Genomic DNA, 19,864 nt, shown 5'->3' with positions numbered 1-19,864 from the left:
AAGTCCCATACATACTTTTTGTTTTGTCTGTTTCAAGTTGTGTTTGTGTATTATGAAATATTGGCATGTAATTCTTTGCTGTTTTGTTTGTCACCAACACAGATTTTATGCTATATTTTCTTGTATTCTATATTCTCCCAGGTGTCAACTCTTTCTTGGTGTATATGGCCTTCAAAGACAACTTTCAACTCACGGATAGCCAGGTAGGAGCACTTGGATTACAATGGGCGAGGATAGATGTTAGCTAAAGAATGGGATAGCAGTTGTAAGCAGTCTTCAGGAAAGTAAGTGAGAGATTTCTTTTCATCTGATCCAGGGCTTGGAGCGAACCTGGTTTATAGTTTATAAGAACCTGGTTTATACTTAATAAATATAATGTTCAAACATTTCTTCGTGACAAGTTTAGCTTTTATTTAATGTGACTGTAGGCAACAAGTACTGTAGCAATCTTACTGCTATTAGAGTTAAGATCCTGAGTAGTCGTATTTGGGTATGAGCTACCAGAGTGAAACGAATATTGAGTTCTTAGACATCCGTATAATTGGAGCCTATATTGGTTTGTTACGGAGGTGTAGGATGGGGAAGCTTCTAAAAGGGAGCTTTGTGAGGTGGTTCTTGGAAATAGTTTGAGGGAAGAGGGCTTATACATAGAGGGACTAAATCCTGTTTTGTTTTTCAGATATATGAGGTGCTGAGCGTAATACGCGACATGGGAGCTATTGCACAAGTACATGCTGAGAACGGGGACATCATTGCTGAGGTAAGTTATGGCTTTCTGCTAGTGAAACTGTGGGCAATGCTATAACACGCTCTCTTGGAAAGGTTGAATAGATATATTTTTAGCTGTAGCAAAAAAATAATAAATGCCAACCTAATATTAGTTCCTTATATTGTATTTTTAAGGAGTGTTTTTGCTTGAACATGGTTATTGAATATTGTCAGATAAAGTAATTTATGGCAACATAACCACTATATACTAGTTTTCAAAAATAGAAGGAAACAAATGCTGTGTATCATCCAGTTTTCTATTTACAACAAGACCACATGATTGAGATCATAGGCGAAGTGCAAGTAATATAGCACTTTTTAAGTAATCCACGAAAATGATGCACTGATAATAAATAATCATAAAATTACTTTGGGGGAAGATCATGTTAAATTCTTCCCCCTTCCTTTGGGGTTTGTGTGCTCTCTCCTCTGCTCCATCCTCACCACCCAAAGTTCTTTCTTTAGCTTTGTGACAATTTGTCTGTGCTACTATTGTTGTCATCTACCCATTGCTCTGCTCTGTGTCCCTCCCCCACTTACAGCCTTATGTTCTGCCATCTTCCTCATTTTGTATTCTCTACCCTCCTCTTTTCAAGTTGGATGCCTCACATTTGTGGCCGTCTCTCACCACTGATGTCCTTTATGCCCCATATATAAACATCAAGTACTCAAGGCTACCTATTTGGTCTGACCCCACAGTTTTCCTAACTGTAATTAAAGTTACATTGTGTCTAGAGAAGGGGTAGAAAAAGCTTTGCCATGAATTTAGGCTTATAATCGTTTAAGACTCTCACCCACCATTTGGTGGCATGCTTTTTCATGAGACCCTTCCTGCATTTTTGAAAGGTGTACCAACACAGTCTGCAACGCTAATTGTCTCTACTTCAAAGCTTATGATATTACAGAGCATTTTTCAAACAAAAGGAGAAAGATGGGTGAATAATACTACCAACTAGTTGCCGAATGCTTTATTCTTGTCGCAAGTTGGTAGAGATAAAAAACAAAATGCAGGTGAGTAGTTGCAAAAACGTAGACCTGTTTCAGCCTGCAATAAAATGCCCAGGAGTCGGACCAAAACCCCTTTCTGCAAATATTTGTCTCGTGGCTACCTGCTTCAATGGTGGTGTCCAAGATTAGTGACTGCATTCTGAAAAAACACAATAAAGAAACTTATTCTATTCTGTACCAGCATAGTCCTTTAGTGGGGTAAACCAACCTCCATCCCATGGAACGTTATCTAAATACAGCATGTATCCTATTAACCGGGGTTGAAAGGGAGCTGCCAAGCTTCAATAAGCCAATAACTTATCTGGTTGTCAAAGTAGAATGCCACAACACCCTTAGGGGCATATTATCAAGAACGGCGTTAAAAATTATCACCGGTTTAGCGGCAGAAAACTGCTGCTAAACCGGCGATTATGAGATTGATAATATGCTCTATGGAATTCCCATAGAAGCCCATGTTCTGATGTGAACATGGGCTTGGCCGCGAAACCGGGGATAATTTTTAACGCCGTCCTTGATAATATGCCCCTTTGTTCTTCTCTGGCATCCTCATTGTGGGTCTGATGACACCCAGTTGTCACTCTGTATCTCGCTGCTGATGCCTTCTTTGATGTTCCCAGTATCGCACTTGGATGTTGTCTCCATTGTACCCGTCCCTATTTCCTGCTAATAGACTAACGGTGTTTCTACAGCAGTTTTACAATGAGTAGGTCTCTTGGTGCTAATGAATGAGAAAATCGACATATCTGTTATTTTGCTGCCTCTATGGAACTTAAATATGTTTGAGAATAGCCAGCTTTTGAGTTCAGAAAGTGAATATGAGCACCGTTCCTCTTAGGTGTACAGGGGGCAGTGTTCACAGTTGGTCCCTGCTGAAGTCTTTTATTATTTTTATTAAACAGTTGCCCATTGTACTGTGCAGAACAGAACGAATACAGTTAGCAATTTTCTCTTGTTCAGCATTGAATCAAGTACCCTGTAGGGACAACAGGTCAGAAGCATAGATTACCTAGAGCGCTTTTACGGACATCTGATAATATAGGTTAGATTTCCAACAACAGTCTGGACAATGGTATATCACAACATGCCCTCAATCATACAGTCACAATATTGATGCTCCGGAATTCTCGCCAGCTCCCCACTCCTTTTCCCACTTTTTGGGGCATCCCTTGCTTTTATATATCACTTCTTCCGCCCTCTGACACCAGTCAAGGTCCGCTTCCCAATCATCTTCCCTTGATGGGGGACTCGCCCCCAACTTCTTGCAATATTTTGTTTTGTCACTACCGCTGCCAGTTTTAACCAAATCACCGTATAACAAGCACAATTCTCGTCTCCCTGTATTGCTAGTAGGAGCCATTTGGACATCGAGTGGCACCTGCTGAGATATCACCTGGCACATCTCCCTCGTCACTCCCTTGCCGAAATTCTGGATAACCGGTCATTCCGACAGGATAATAAAAAGGTGCCTTCTTGGGTACAGCCCCCTAATGCACTGTGACGTTCTGGCCTTCCTGATCTTATTCAGGGTGGTGCACGAGTAATGCACCTTGTGTAGTATGTTAAGCTGGATTACTCTAAATCGGGCATGGATAGCTAGTTCCCTTGGGCCCTGAAGAACTTCAGCCCAATTTTCATCTTCAAGTCTGCCCAAATCCTCAGTCCAGGCCTTGTGCAGGCTTCCTAACAGGGTAGGGGAATTATTTATCAATTTTCAATAAATCGTGGAAATTGCTTTGTCTAGTAATGGGCTCCGTAAGCTGGCGATCCTCCAGGGGGGAGGCGTCCGGAAGGTCCACCCCTCCAAAATGTGGACCTGCAACCTATGCCCTAGCTTTAGATAACGAAACTGTTCGATGTCCACCAAATCATACTCCTGGTGGAGGATCTCAAAGCACAAAAAGCATTTCTCCCTCCCATACGTCGCCCAAGTGTTCTATACCTATTGTTGCCCATCAGGAGAAACCCCCGAGGGAGGCCACCTCTCAGAGTTAGTCACTATGCCACAGTGGGATTAATGCAGTGAGTCTGCCCTTCTAACCCAAATAGCTATTCGCCTCTCTCCAGGTCTTGGCCACCAGCCCAGTGTGTGTAGGTAATTAATTTTTCAGTTTTTTACAGTAGAGTACTGGTTCTCGGTTGCTGCTCCTCATGGCGTCCCGATCAACACAGTAGGCTGGTTCTCCTCTATCTGAGAATATCCATTCATTAACCACTAACAAGTAGTTGAGAGGCCCAGTAGTACTACCTGACATCTGGGAGTGCAAGTCCCCATCGTAGACCCCTCTTTGAAGTTTGCCATGGCCAATATGTTGTGTTCCCCTGATTCAGTTGAGTAACCGGAGTTTGTGGTCTGTATGGCTAAAAAACTCCACCGGAATTGCGTACAGTGCATTTTGGAGCGCATATAGGAGCCGTGGAAAAGTCATCATTTTATAAAGTGCCACTCTGCCTGGTAAGGTCAGTGGCAGGGTACATTAATGTGCCACATCGGTTTGGAGCCTCTCCAACTTAGGCATTAGGTTACTCTGTCTAAACAGTCCTTGATCACGGGTCACATAAATGGCCAGGTATCGAAAGCCCTTGGTTGCTACTGGTGCTGTGCACCGAGGTGGGAGCTGCTGCATGGCATCCGACAAGGGGGAAATTAATGATTTGGCCCAATTGATTCGATATCTGGAGTAGCTACCGAAGAGATCGCAAATATTTAAAATTCTAGTAATGGAGAAGTACGGTCTCGTGGCATATAGTAAGACGTTATCACAATACAGGGAGATGTGTTCCTCCCAACCTCCAGCTGCTTTGATTTCCCAGATGAAAGGGTCCTGACGGATCCAAGACGCCAAGTGTTCAAGTGCCCATGCAAAAATCCAGGACGAGAGGGGCAGTCCTGACTAGAGCCCTTTCGCAATGTGTAGCTACGGGACATGGCTCCATTTACGCACACCCTGGTCATGGGGCCCTAATATAGCAGCTTTAACCATGCACAAAACATAGGACAAAAACCCATTCTAGATAGGGCAGTAAAAATGTACTACCATTCTATACTATTGAATGCCATTTTGGCATCTAAAGCCATTAGTACTGATTGTTCCGCATTAGGGAGGCCAGTTAGAAGTAACACTCCATAAAGACTTCTTAGGTTGAGGCGAGTACTCCTGTGGTGCATGAAGCCGGACTGGTCCGCTGGTTGTAATGAACTTACTGAGTGGCGTCGCAAGTGCCTTTGCCAAAACCTTTGCTTCTACATTGAGTAGTGATAAAGGCCTATAGGAACTGCAGTGCTCTGGAGGCTTTCCTTGTTTATGTATAACCACTATTGTGGCTTTGCACTGGTCTGCCAAGAGGCAACCAGCGGTTTGCGATGCTTGAAACATCTCCAGGATAGGTTTAACTGTTTTGTCCATCAGCCCCTTAAACAATTTAATGGGCAAGCCGTTGGGACCCAAGAACTTCTCAGATTGTAAGTCTCGGATGGCGTTAGAGTAAGACCTATCTGAGGAAGAACTAGCTAACGCCTCCATGTCCTCGCCCGTGAGGGACTGTAGGGGGAGGTCCCGTAGGAGCTCCTTACGTTCGGCACCACTCCTTAAACTCGTGGGGGTGTAGAGGTCCTCATAGTAAGATGCAAAGATGTTTGCAAACGTCGTGCTAGTGGTCTGAAGGACTCCCTCTCTATTCAGGACACCCACCACCCAGGAGCTATCGCTCAATCTTTTCGAACCAGGCCAAGAGTTTGTTTGCATTGTCACCTTCATCGTACAGGCGACGTTCTGTTGCCAATGCATGGGTTTGCACCACATTTTCGGGTTTGGGCACCCAGGTCCTGCTGGTGCAGGAGTAGTTATGTCTTTCTCTATGGCCTCCCATTCGGCTCGAGCTACATTCTTCTTTCCTTCTATTAGAGCCTGGGCTTGACCCTGTATGGTATGACTGTCTTGAAGGCCTCCCAGAGGGTGCGGAGGGGGGGTGGGAGTCCACTGACCCTCGATTTTCTTGTAATTACAGTTCTGTTGCTGTATTCAACTTCTCTTTAATCTCTCTATCCCACAATTTTTTTTTTTTTTTTATAACTCTGTTTATTGAATTTATGCAATATATTCAACATGGGTACAGTTCCATCAGATCACTAACAGAGAGCACAGCAAGACAAGTCATACAGGATAACAAGGATGCAAGGTGGAAGTTATGGTGAGGGGGGACTATCACTTTCAGGATCATCTGGTGGGGCACATATGTAACCACGGTATGCATTCCAGGGAGACCAAATCATGGCCCACTTTCAGGGGCAACCCCTTGCTGCGTAAACTGTCTTCTCTCTCAGCATACACCAATCGAGGTCGGTTTCCCAATCTATGGCCCTTGGGGCTTGCGTAGCCCCCCAGAGTTGAGCAATGTTCCTTTTGGCAATCATGCAGCCCAGTGTGACCCATTGTATAGCGTGTGAGTCTAGGTCAGTAGGTTCCCAGATATTAAGGAGGCATCTAGGAGCTTCTGGGTGTATAGTAAGCTCGAGTACCTGGCTCATAATGCTGTGGATGTCTCGCCAGTAGGTCTGTATAGGGTCGCAATGCCAGATTATATGAGTGAACGTGCCCAGCTGTGTGCATCCCCTTCTGCAATAACCGTCGACTGAACTACCCATGTGTACCAATTGGGGCCCCGTAATGTGAACTCGATGTAGGATTTTCAGCTGAACAAGACGGAGACGCGCCGAAATGGCGGCAGTTTTAGGGGAGGAAACTGCAGCCTGCCAAGTCTCATCGTCTAATTCTATACCGTCCCTTACCCATTTTTCTCGCAGAGGCGCCAGTGGGTCGTCCATATTGTTGATGAGTTTCCTGCATGTTAGGGAGATGGCTCTATCTGGCAAATAGCCATCTAGCAGCCTATCCTCCAGTGGTGTATAGTCAGGTGGGAGGGCGTCGTGGGGCAGTGCTGCTAGTAGTGCGTGGCGTATTTGTAGATAACGGAAACGCTCTGTGTCTGCCATGGTATATTGAAGCTGGAGGGAGTCAAAGGATTTAACCCTTTTTGCATCCCACATATCTCCGACACGCGATATACCAATCAGGTCCCATTTGTCAAATCCCCGCGTGTTGCCCAAGTACCCAAGTTTCTTAGAGTCCTACAGTGGTGTGAAAAGGGTCAGTTTATTGGTCCAGCCCATGGAGGCGGTCGCAGTGTGCCAAATGTGGACGGAATGCTTGGTGGGGCCAGTGAGAGAGTACCTATTCGGTTTGGAGTAAAGGGCCCTTGCAAAGGTGCTGTTAGGGAGGAGGTGCCTGTCCATATTGAATGCGGGGTCATCGGGCCGTCCATATGTGCAGTGGTTTATTGGTGTTAGGTGTGAGGCCCAGTAGTATTTTCTAATGTCAGGCAATCCTATCCCCCCGTCGAACCAGTGGAGGGTGAGTTTCTTGAGAGCAATACGAGGCCTCCCATTCCATAGAAGGTCTCCTTGTAATCCCTCTATTTGTTGGAAATCAGAATTTGTTGTATCGGGGGAGCGAGGTTTCGGGTGAATCGGAGGGTTTTATCTAGTGAGATAAAGATACCCAGATATTTGAAACCATCTGGAACTACCGGTATAGGACAGTTTCGGGGTATTGGAGGGGCCTCTCCACTCAAGACGTAGAGGAGTGACTTCTGCCAGTTGATGCCAAACCCAGGGTACCTACCAAAGACAGCAAGGATATCGAATACTTCAATAAGGGATCTTTTGGGAGAAGCGAGGTACAACAGGATGTTGTCCGCGTACAGGGAAATCCGGTCTTCCCAGTCTGCCGACCACCGCAGCCCACGGATCATTACATCCTTGCGGATCCAGGCCGCAAGGGGTTCGAGGGCTAAAGCAAATAGCAGAGGGGATAGGGGGCATCCCTGGCGGGTCCCTCGACTGAGCATGAAAGGATCAGACTTCCTGTTATTCACTACCACCTGAGCCATTGGGGAGCTGTACAGCAAACGTATCCATTTAATAAATCCGGGCCCAAATCCCAGCTTGTTAAGCACTGCGAATAGGTAGGGCCATTCAAGCGTATCGAAGGCCATCGTGGCGTCTAAGGAAACCACCACGGAGTCCTCTCGCAAGGTCGGCGCCCTGCCCAATACCCCGTGCAGTCTGCAAAGATTAAGTGCGGTGTTTCGCTGGGGCATAAATCCCGATTGATCGGGGTGCACTAGGCCGGTTATAATCTTGATCAATCTGTTGGCTAGTACCTTAGCTAGTATCTTGGGCTTAGCATTCAATAATGAGATGGGCCTATAAGAGGCACAGTCAGTGTTGGGTTTCCCTTCCTTATGAATCGCGACGATAGTCGCTATTCTCTGGTCCAGGGGAAGGGATCCCTGCTCAAGGCTGGCCTCAAACATTGATTTGATGGATTGCTAATTTGTCAGGGTGGAGTTTGTAGAGTTCGATGGGGAGGCCATTAGGGCCCAAGGCCTTGCCTGGCCGGAGTGTCCTGATTGCAGTTGCGATCTCATCCGCTAGAAGAGCGCTGTCCATGAAGGCACGATCACCATCCGATAGTACTGGTAAAGAAATATTCTGCAGGAGTTCAGAGGAGTCTGCTTCGATATGTGGCACCCTGGAGCGGTAGACTGCACAGTAGTGAGCTGCGAAGAGGTCCACTATTTCTTGGGGATCCACTATGGCTAATCCCCCGGAATCTTAGCTCGGGAACTAGTCGGCTAGCGCGCTCCTTTTTGTCCAGCCAGGTGATTAATTTCCCAGCTTTGTCAATCCGCCCCAGTCTGGACTGACCTAGTGTCTTGGCACGATCGGTGACAAGGGCATGATACTCCTCCTGCCGGAGGTGAAGGGCATGTAGGGCCTCTGGCGTAGGATCGGGTTCAAGATCACTCTCAAGACTGTAAATGCCCTGTTCTATATCAGAGACCTCCGCTATCTTGTCTTTTTTGGATCCTGCTATTAAGGAGAGGGCTTCGCCCCATACCACTGTTTTGAAGGCTTCCCACAGAGTCTGCGGGGAATCTACCGAGGTTTCATTATCGAGGAAATAATTATCAATGGCTTTAATGAGACTGGCCCACGTCTTAGAGCATTTGAGATGCCAGGGGTTAATTGGGGCAATGCGTCCCACCGGGATGTCATCAAGGACAATATGGACCCAGAGGGGAGAGTGGTCAGAGACGCCCCTAGCCATGTGTCATCTCATGTATGCTCATTACCTGAGGGGCTGGGACGATGATATATCACACAAGTATTGTATGTCGGTCCCCCAACCCTAACCCCCACCGGGGAATGATCTTAAATCCCACGTGCATAGCGAGGCGCTGCTCTAAAGACCCCAACTCTAGCATGATGTCGGAGATTATGTTCTAAGCAGGAAAACAAACCATGTGCAGTCGAATAGTATGTGTATTGTTTAAGGTGAGGATCGTGGGTCCTCCACAGGTCCACCAAGCCCATGGCAGACACAAAGACAGGTAGAACATCTTAATCTGATTGTGTATGTGTTGTGCTCAGCCTATTGCTTTCAGGACTCATAACCACATTCATATCTCCTCCCAGCAGGAGGATGCCCACAGGCATTTCAAGAAACAAGGCACTGATTTTAGTAAAGACTGTGGCATGCAGTCTTGGTGGGTCATAAAGGGAGCAAAGGTTGAAGGTGCCACGTATGTAACATGTAACAGCCCTGATAGTCTCATCACGTCTGGGTTGGGGTAAACACTAACGTAGTTTTTACCAGTATACCGACCCCCTCCAATCTGAGGTATAGCCGGCATGTGGCAAAAACCAATAGTCAAAGCGGTCCAGAGCATTATAATAATTGTCTCAGAGGGGCGTTTCCTGCAGGAGAATGAGATCAGGGGAATGTCGCTTGAAATACTGCAATACTAGGGTGCATTTAATTTTGTTCCCCAGCCCATTAACATTCCATGTCCATGCATGAACGTCTCTGCACTTAGGTCCTTCCTTTAGCCTGAGTATGTTGTGTATTTGTGTTCAATGTAGGATATACCACAGCTTTCACCCTCACTCCCCCATTCAGATACCGCATTGATGAGCAAAAAATTAAACCAAGCAATACCCCCAACTCTCCCATACCTGCAACCCTGCATAGTGAGTTGTAAACCCCCCCACCTCCCCAACGTGCAGAGTGCGTGTTGCCCCAACATTGGCATTTATCTGTGATGGAGCCCTAAAGCTGCCAACGTGAACCAATTGACACAACATATCACACAATCCACTGTTCTGAGGAGCGAGTTTAGCCGGCTAGAGCATCATGTATTTAATGTTGCATTCCCGGCGTGGTCTCTTGACTGACTGAAAGCTTCAGCGTGATTGTTGCACCTGAAGGGTGAAGTCCGGAAAAAGCGTAAGATTGAGTGATCGCAGCCACTTGTTCTTCTAGATGTTTGGTTTTGGAGATTAGGCCTCCCATTTGCGTTTCGGCCGTCGAAACCTTCTTGGCAATGTTGCGGACATCTGTGCACAGTAAGTTGACATCTAACCTGACTGCATCTAATTTGGGTTTGAGTGTGCCCCGCAGGCCCTCTATTGCTGCCATGATTTCCCTCATGGAAAACTCCTGGACTGGGGTCATTCCCACCCCCCTCCCCCCCCCACCGATCCGTGTCCGCAGCTGCTGCACCCCCGTGCCCCCAGATGTGGCGATGTTGACGGTGTATTTGTCAATCTGGTTGGTATGTGACAGCTAGGGGCCCTTGTTCCTCATCATGTCCCCAGTGCGCTCGACGGACCACTGCACCAAGCAGGGGGTTCCGGCCTGTTTCAAGAGGATTCCACACAGGTCGCAGTCCCCCAGGCCAGGTAGTCCACACAATGTTCAGGGTGGCCCTCAGGGCAAGGCCCACAATCCTCCCAGCCCCAGCAGGTGCCACTCCAGTAAAGGACATGAGGCGCAGTCACAGTTTATGGCCAAAGTGTGTCTCTCATGCAGGGCTTTTCAGGCCATGCCACTTCTCTGAACCTGTAGGGTCTCTCAGGGCCCCTCTGCTGGGTCGAGGCCACATGACCGGGCTCAGCCACGGTTGAGGCTCCAGGTGCAAGGCGCCACAATTTTCGCAGGCCTCCTGATGAGCAAGCCCTTGTATCACTCGGTGGGTAGAGGGGAAAAGCACCACTCAGATTCCTCCACCCGTCGTACAAAGCCCGCAGTCCGTCCATGCACCAGACGCTCCACCCCAGTCGGGGTCCAGTTCACTGCACCGCTGCAGACCCTTTTTGGGCCTATGGCATCCACACGCTGCGAGATGTGGCAGGTGCCACCGTCCAGTCGCCTGCTTTATCTGCCTTCAGATGCACTCGACAGCCGTTCCAGGCCTCTGCCACAGCCTTCTCGCCGGCTCACACACGGTAGCCACCACACCAGGAGGGAAAATCGCCAGCACCACACTTTCAGGCAAGCCCGTCTTAGAGGGTCGCCATGATGCGCAGGCCCCACACCTCCTCAAATCTTCGGCCGTTCGTCCGCTTCACCACCTCTCCTGCACACTGGAGCACTTCAGGTCGCAGCTAATTCAGCTTGACCTCAATCAAGCATATTTAGCCCAGCACCGATTGGATGATGACGGATATAACTGGGATTTATCACTGAGAACTATCGCAGTCCATTCAGTGTGTGGCCATCTTGGTCGGCAGCCAGGCATGCCCTCCTGCGCCCCCCCTTCTGAAGTCTTGCTTACTACTTACGGTCTCCTTTCACAAAAGTCAATGCTTTTAATAAAGACTCTTTAAACAGGCTGGGCTGTTGATCGTTATGAAATTCTTTCCTAAGTTAGATTGTAGGATTCTGAGAAGGGCAGCTTACGTCTCCCGCACCTGGAAGGATTCTGGTTGGCACAACAGCTGGCCTACTCTGTGTACTGATTGCCTGCTTCTAGATCCATACCTTTATGGGTGTTGCTGGAGCATCATATACTGCATACCTTGCCATTTACTACATTTCAAGACCTTTGGTTAGCCCTCTCCTCAACCTGATCATTCACACTTCCCAATACACATGGCATAGGACTCATAGGCTGGTGCAAATCCTGAGCTGTGTTCACTCTAAAGCCCCATTTTGACGCAATGTGGATATCATGGTCCGTGGGGAGGAAATTCACTTTTCCACTTGGATTACTCGGGTATTCACCACATTGAAGACCTGGTCTCTAACGGCTCCATCTAATCATTCCCTGACTTGAGACAGGAATTTGTGATTCCATCCTCCCAACTATGAAGATACAATCAATTGTCCCACACCATATCGAATTTCCTGTGAAATGCGTATATTAATCAATTTATCCACACTTTGAAAAACGTTTGGGGGATTATTGCAGGACTGTTTGCCAGATTGCTGGACTCCTGCTTTTCCTCTCCCACATCCATAGCACTGCGTTCCTGGTGGGAAACTCGTCTTAACATGCAATTATTGGATGATGACTGGGGTACTCTACTGGCGGACCATAATAAATGATTACAGCAACCGCGCCATAAGTATAGCTTTTTAAGATCCTCCACTGTTTGCACTGGTCACCAACAAGGTTACACAATGCCCATCTTAGCGTGGATTCATGGTGTTGGAGTTGTGGCCTAACAGACTGCGATATAGTTCAAATTTTATGGGAACGTGACTGACTGAGAGCCCTCTGGTCGCAGGTCTGGGACCATATGAGGAAAGATCTATGGATAGATAGGCCTTTGACTGCCCTGCTGGTGCAACTCCCCTCTGCAACTCAACATGTTGATAATGGCTTCCCACTGCCCTAGGGGTGGCCAAATTAGCAATTCTGCGACTCTGAAAATCAACTCTAACTCCCACATTACAGACCAGGTAGGACAACATGTATTTATTTAGAAAGTCTTATAGAGCGCGAACAAGATCCTTGCGGATATCAGAGCGCTTTACATAACAGCTGGATGTAAGTAGAACAATACATAATATGCAGGTAAACAATCATATAAAAGAGGATTAAAGCATGGTGCTGTCCATTATAACCGGAAACAAGAGAACTCAGGTCTGAGGAGATAGAGCTCATGTAACTTAAGCCATGAGAAACGCTTTGACTTCTTTTTTGAAAGAGGCGGAGGAGGCGTTCCGTCTGGTTGCGGGGGGCAGAGCGTTCCAAATTCTGGGCGCCATCCCCGAGAAGGATCGATTATAAGTTTTCTTTTTGTTGAACCTTTGGGGTTTCAGTAAAAGGTTTTCAGCACTCCTGGAGGACCTTAAACCCCCAGAGATTGTCAGTTTCTGCGCGAGGTAGCTGGGAGAGCTGTGGTGTAACGCTTTATGGGTCATGCACGCCACTTTTAGGTGGATTCTAGCTTCAAAAGGAAGCCAATTCAGGGATTTTAAGTCCGGGGAAATGTGTGCAGTTCTTTTCGAGCCTGTGATGAGTCTAGCTGCAGCATTGATCGACGCTCTTAAGGGTGCTGTTACAGCTTTTGGGAGGCCACACAGGGAGACACTTCCGTAGTCAACACAAGGGATAACTAGCGCTTGTACTGCTAACTTGAGGTCCTTGACTGGCAGGAAGGGTTTCAGTTTCCTTAGGGTACTTATCTGGAAGTTAGCTCTCTTAGTAGCGTTACTGATGTGTTTTTGCATCATGAGGTTGTTGTCGAGAGTGATCCCCAAGGATTTTCCTGAATCCACGATAGTTGGTTGTACGTTGAACGTGGTGAGCTGTTTGATCAAGTCATGCATTAAAGGGATCTTGGCCGGTGGTGCTATGAGGAGGAATTCTGTTTTTAATGCGTTCAGTTTGAGATGGTTTTCTGATAACCAAGACTGGGTGATCATGAGTGTGGAGTTGCGCAAATTAATGTCTTCGATGGAATTGATCTTTAGGTATAGTTGTGTGTCGTCCGCATACATATGAAATTCCACATTAGATGTTTGCAAGATTTCAGTGAGAGGTTCCATGAACAAGTTGAATAGGGATGGTGAAAGTGCGGACCCTTGCGGCACCCCCAGAGATACAGGAGAGGGATTGGAGAGCGCGTTGTTAACCTTGGATTTTTGTGTACGGTTATGCAGGAAGGATGCAAACCATTCTAGCACTGTGCCAGACATACCCATCCTATGCTCCAGTAGATCTAATAGTTTCTGGTGTTTGACAGTATCAAAGGCTGATGAGAGGTCTAGTAGGATGAGTAAGCACGCACCATTCTGGTCAAGGATTTGTAGCGCGTCATCAAGAATGTGTGTCATGGCCGATTCAGTGCTGTGACCCTCTCTGAAGCCTGATTGGTGTTTATTTAGTAGGTTAAAGTGATCTATGTGATTGGTCAGTTGTTGAACACATTTTTCCAACAATTTGGCCAAGGTGGGGATATTGGTAATGGGGCGGTAGTTGTTAAGGTCGGTAGGGTCAGCCGTGAGTTTCTTTAGAATAGGTGAGACTTGGCCTACTTTGAGGGAGTCCGGGATACAGCCTTGTTGGAGTGAGCTGTTAATGATTTTGGTCCAGAGTGGAAGAAGCCAAGGGGAGAGGGCTTTGACTGCATTGGCCGGGAGAGGGTCAGTGAAGTGATTGGCCGGTTTCAGGTTGTTGAGAATCTTGCCTAGGGTGTCTTCAGTGTACGTCTCAAAGGAAGACCAGGCTGCCTCGTTTTTAAGGCAGGCCTTGGGGGGGGGGGGGGGGCTGGGGGGAAATGACCTGTGATGGGTGTAGGTAGGGGGGTGATTACTGTATGAGGTGCAGTGTGTAGTGCTCTGTCATTAAGGAGATCCTTTATGATGTTGTCAGTCTTCCGTTTGAAGAAGGTGGCGAATTCTTGACAATTAGGATGTGGGCGAGCTAGGTCTCGAGCCCGTTGGGGAGCTTCCTTGGATTGATTTTCGACCAGCTCGAAGAGTTTTTTTGGCCGGTTCTTAGCTTGGCCTAATTGGTGGCTGAAGAAGTCCGCTTTAGTGCGCTTAATTTTTTTGTTGTATGCATTTCTCTTTTTCCTAAGGAGATTGAGAGCTGATGGGACTTCTCTCCAAATGCGTTCAGCGGACCTAAGGGCTCGTCTGTCCTCATTAAGTAGAGCGTTGAACCAGGGCTTGGAATCTTTAATGGGAGCTCTCTTAAGTTGCAGGGGGGCTGCCTCATTAATTATCGAGGTCATGGCGTTGAGAGAGTGATTTGTGAGAACATGGACGTCTGAGGTGTTTACAGGGGGCTGGAGCAGGTTATAACTGGAGGCGGGTAGTGAGTTGGGGTTGATTTTTTTTCAAGTCTCTTTTCCAGATCTTAGGTTTTGTGGGTTGCGATGAGTTGAGTTTAAAGGTTTCTTTGATGTGAAAGGCAATAATGTGATGGTCCGACCAGTCGCATGGTTGGATCGAATCCACCTGGATGACGCCAGCTTTGGAGATAATGAGATCGAGGGTTGATCCTTTGTTGTGTGTAGGACTACTACAAGATTGGATGAGGGCTAGATCATCCAGGAAGTTTTTGAAGCTGTTGACCCCTGAGTCATTAATGTCATTCCAATGGAGATTGAAGTCACCTAGGAATATTTGGGAGTTTTGACGCCCGTTGTTAGCGGAGATCAACTCCATTAGGTGTTCGATGAAGAGGAGGTTGTCTCCTGGGGGATGGTAGATGATGTGAAGTGAGCATACCGGTGTGCCCTTGCAGCAGATGTTTAGGCATAAGTATTCGCAGGATGGGAAAAAGGGCGAAATGGCTCTGTTTATGGTGATGCTGCTGCGATGTATACAAGCTCTGCCACCCCCTATCTTGTCCGATCTATTATGTCTAATGATGTCGTAGTTAGGTGGTACGATGTATGACAACGTGTATGACATGGCATGCTTTGAGAGCCTTGTATATAATCTTAATGACAAATTACAGATATTTGAAGAGGTTTGAAGCTCTTTTCTGAAAGATTGCAGAGCCAAACACATCCATATACTTAAGGTTTCTTCTATGTACCTTGCCCTGCTACATTTTTCATGAAGGCCCCTATGTTCTTTTCCCAGGTCCCTTCTTGAGGCCCCCCAGACTTCGATCCCTATTGTTTTTTGCTTTTATTAATGGGGATGCCTTGGTTTTAATCCTGTAGGGACAGGTTATTGTGACTTGGCCTGGAATGCACTGGGGATAGAAGGCCATCTTATTTTGCTTCAACTTGTGTAGGTGCTCTCCTACCCTTCCCCATTGAGGACGCTGGTTTCCTTTTCCATTTCCCCTCTTGATTCCTGCTTATTTCTATTACCTCATTTAAGTTAAGTAGTATCTGTTAACTATTTGCCCATTTCCTGTGTCTGTTCTTGGAGATTTATACTCCGCTGTTCGTGGTATTTCTCTTCATTTTTTGGGGGTCCTACATGGAGACGTGGTCTACAGTTTGAGTATGGGTTTGCATTCTACGCTGTTGGGTTCCTCGCCCTGTGTGACGAGTTTACTTATTTTTTTAATGTACCACCCTTGTTACAGTATTGGAAAAAGAAAAAAAGATTGTAGGAGGCTTGGTGAATAACATGAGGACGCAGTAAACTGGATTTTCTCACTTCGAGCGCTTTAGTGAGCACCAGCAGGAAGAACACATTTAAACATATGCAGACCAAAAAGAGATCCTGGCTGTGGCATCCTATGTCCTGCAGGTCTTGGGTAGAGAAATTAGGCTTGCAAGTAAATTCCTATGCTATGATCAAGTTTTGAACACTGTAACCAGATAGTGGAAACAGGAATGCCCAGAACAGCTGAATTTTAGTGAAGAAGAAAAGTTAAAGCTGATTCAGCCAGTGGAGTTACTTAGGGTGCCACCAACTTTAATGTTTATTTTTGCTCACTGCTATTATAAAAGTGGATTAGCCAAAGGCATATCAGTCTTGGCCTGGCTCCAAATAATGCGCAGTGCACCATTCTTCATCCTGGTTGGGATACATATTGCGTCACACTGTTTAGTCTATCATGTTTCAATTACACAAACTTTCATGTGGGAGGCATTGCGTTAAGTCATGCTCCTTCAGTAGAACGAAATATTGTTTAAGCTACTGGGCCAGTCATCAAGATCTCTTTACCCGCCATGTGGTGTACCTGTGGTGCTCCACTAATAATCTGTCACACATAGGTATTCTAGAGATATGCTGTGATATTTTCTATTGCTGAAGTATGCTAACCATTTGGCCAGAATATGTTCAAGGGAGCACATCTGCTGACTCCCAGATGTGTGCCTTCTAACTGCTATTAATAATTGTTATAATTAGTTTGCAGTTTGTTGCCCTCAGAGAATGGTGGTTATTTTTTTTATACATCTGCTATAGTTCAATTTTCAGGTGGGGATTTGATTGACATTAATCCAGTGGTAGCTGAAAAGAAAACCGAGCAGGGAGGCATAGTGGGTATCGGGCACACCAAAGACAATGCGACAAAATGTCATTGAGAAAGGAAGGAAAGATGTGGGGGCAAAGTGGAGCAAGGAGGCAGGATGACTGATGCCATGAGTTGGAAGAAACCTGGCATGAGGCGGGGAAGCACATAAAAAGAGATCTATGGGGAAAAACGAGAACATGGGTGGTCCCTTGTTTACCTGGCCGTGAAAACCTCTTTTAGAAAGCCCGAAATTGATGAGATGGGAAGGGTTTAATTCGGGGCGTTCACACTTTCTTCACTGTAGAAAATATAGTAGCTGACTAAGGGAGAAGGTCCCCTGTAAAAGTTTAGGCGTGACCATGGTACGACGTATCTATGTGTGCGTGGTGGTAACTTGCAAGCTGTCCTAACATGGAAGCCCTCCAAAGTAGGATTGAACATAATATCTAAAGCTATAACTACTACAGAGGAAGACTGTTAATGAATTATCCTGCCTGAAAGTAAAAACTTTGGCTCTGGGGGTGTTTGCACTGCTGAATTTCAGAGCTCTTTTAATCAATCCTGATTGGTCATCCAATGGAGAGAATGGCAGTTTATCAGTACTCTAGTAGATTAGCCCTGTGATTAATATACTAGGGGCATGACTTGTTTTATTCCACTTTCAGGCTGAAGCTCATTGTTTTGATTACTCTTCAGACTGCATAGCTCTTTGACAGTATGATGTTAGAAAATAATGTACTGAATGTTGAGGCATCTGAATGGAAGGGGGCAGTATTCATTCACTCTTTTTGTTCAATGAATGTGGGCTGAGCCTGATGTGGCAGAGCTCAATGGGGGGAGGGGGCAGACTTCAAGTATCACTTTTTAACTGAAGAGGTCCTCAGAAGCATTGACATAAAGGTTGGAAGCGTTGGCACCAAGACAGACTCTGAGGGTTACTTAGGACAGGTTGCACAGACTGTGTTGCACTGGATACATAACCACACAGTTGTATCTCTTGCCTATCTCGTAAAGCTAGAGTATGCAAGAGGACTAGATGTTTGCCTTGGAAGACAGTCTATGTGGCACGGAAAGCTTTTTAAATCTGGAGCCCTTAAAGATTTATCTTTTGTTTTGGAAACCGGAGTGTGGTCAACAACTTTCAGATCTCAAGTGGAAGAAACAGAACTCCCTTACTCTAAATGGGGTTTGACTAGGCACACTTATGGATGCCTACTTGTTCCCGAAGAAGGAAGGCAGTGAGAGGTTTAGGTGGACTTTAAGCCGAACCATAATCTTGCCTTTGCCGTCCTCACCATTATTTAGAGACCTCAGCAGCCTGAATGTTTCTTAGCTTCAACATTAGTTCTATGTTTAAATAGAAAATGTACTTGCCTGATCTATGAATTAGTTGTTTTTCTTGAATAACCAAGCCAAACATTTAAAAGGATCTGACTTAAGAGCTTAAAATATGTTTTTGCAAAGTAAAGACCAGGTGATAAAGATTAGAGAGTGGAAAGTAAGGGTGGGGGAAGTGATACTTCAGTTTGCAGGAGAAGATTTTGAATACCTAACCTATTCTATTTCTATGCTAATTGGCCATTGCTGGAAAACACAAGTCGACGCATATGATCCAGTTTTTGTGTGACTGCATGCATGATGTTTTTTTTTATAATTATATGAAAAATATTATAATAGCACATAAATTATGTTTCTAGAAATTAGCAACAGTTCAATATTTGTAATTTTTTTTGATGGAAGTGAGCGGGAGAAGACCCCATGCTGAAGCACTTCTGGTAAAACAACATTCTAACTCTGCCTCGGACTACTAATTCATGTTTCGGTTTATTTTGTGTTTTATCTGTTAGGAACAACAGAGAATCCTGGAACTGGGCATTACTGGGCCAGAAGGACATGCACTGAGTCGTCCAGAAGAGGTGAGCCTGTATTTTGCCATCTTTACAATGTTTCAAACTCGAATTTATCCTGCAGCTTTGTCTAGCTCCTTCATTTTCGAGCTGTATCATGCAGTGAGAGAATTGAAAGCTGCTTAATGTTTTTGATATTAGTAACACTCTGGTCCCCTCTACTATACCTTTATTGACTAACATAGCAACACATAGAACAGTTTTAGATTGGAATGTGCAGTGTCCAAAAAGGAACAGCACACTGTGTACATTCAAACCGATTCATGACTACATTTAGTTAGTCTACAAATTACTTTGCTGCTTCATCTTGAGTGAAATCTGAGGCCACTCTCAGAATATCTGTGCTCCATTGCTCTTACATACAAGGGAAGTAGTTCTCTGTGGCTGGCAGATCTTCAGTAACTCCTTCCTTCTGGTTAGACTGAGCGCTTAGGTCGGAGACCATTAATAGACTCCTTTTGTGGTAATTCAGGTCTTGTTTCTCAAATGTTGCATTCTTCCAAGCCTTATCTTTCATCCCCAGGGCTTTAAGCAGAACCATAAGCATGCCTTCGCTATTCTCAGTAGCATTGTTTAGAGACCTTAATGAAGTATACCTTCTTCAAATGGATTTCTTCAGTTATTTTCAGTAAATGAGTCATTTGCTGGTCAAAAAATGGCCTAAGCAGCATAGTTGCATCTACCTGGAAATCCCAAAACGTTCACATTAGCTGCTTTTTAGGTATTTAAAATAATTTTCTTTTCATGACTGCATTTGTTATTCCCTGGCAGAATATATTCAGGTTTTGTATCTACTTCTCCATGTGACTCTTAGTCCATTGTCTTTGTGCTTCAGTTGCTGCTACTTAGTTTCTGTGGCTTCCAAATGGGCCGCAGGGGCTATTGGTGATTTTTCG

General features: G+C 45.8%; 1 protein-coding gene across 2 annotated transcripts in view; it reads left to right on the top strand.

Moving 5' to 3' along the window:
* DPYSL2 (dihydropyrimidinase like 2) overlaps nucleotides 1-19,864 on the top strand; it is a 408,396-nt gene that overhangs the window by 314,450 nt on the left and 74,082 nt on the right. For both annotated transcript variants that reach the window (XM_085632753.1, XM_085632754.1), the window contains 3 exons: nucleotides 142-203; nucleotides 680-760; nucleotides 18,909-18,977. In XM_085632753.1, the coding sequence (XP_085488879.1) occupies nucleotides 142-203; nucleotides 680-760; nucleotides 18,909-18,977 (212 nt within the window). The remainder of the gene's footprint in view (nucleotides 1-141; nucleotides 204-679; nucleotides 761-18,908; nucleotides 18,978-19,864) is intronic.

Source organism: Triturus cristatus, chromosome 11, assembly GCF_964204655.1.
Source record: "Triturus cristatus chromosome 11, aTriCri1.1, whole genome shotgun sequence".
NCBI lineage: Eukaryota > Metazoa > Chordata > Amphibia > Caudata > Salamandridae > Triturus > Triturus cristatus.
The sequence above is the reverse complement of the archived record's forward strand: the minus strand, read 5'-3'. Positions and strand labels throughout refer to the sequence as shown.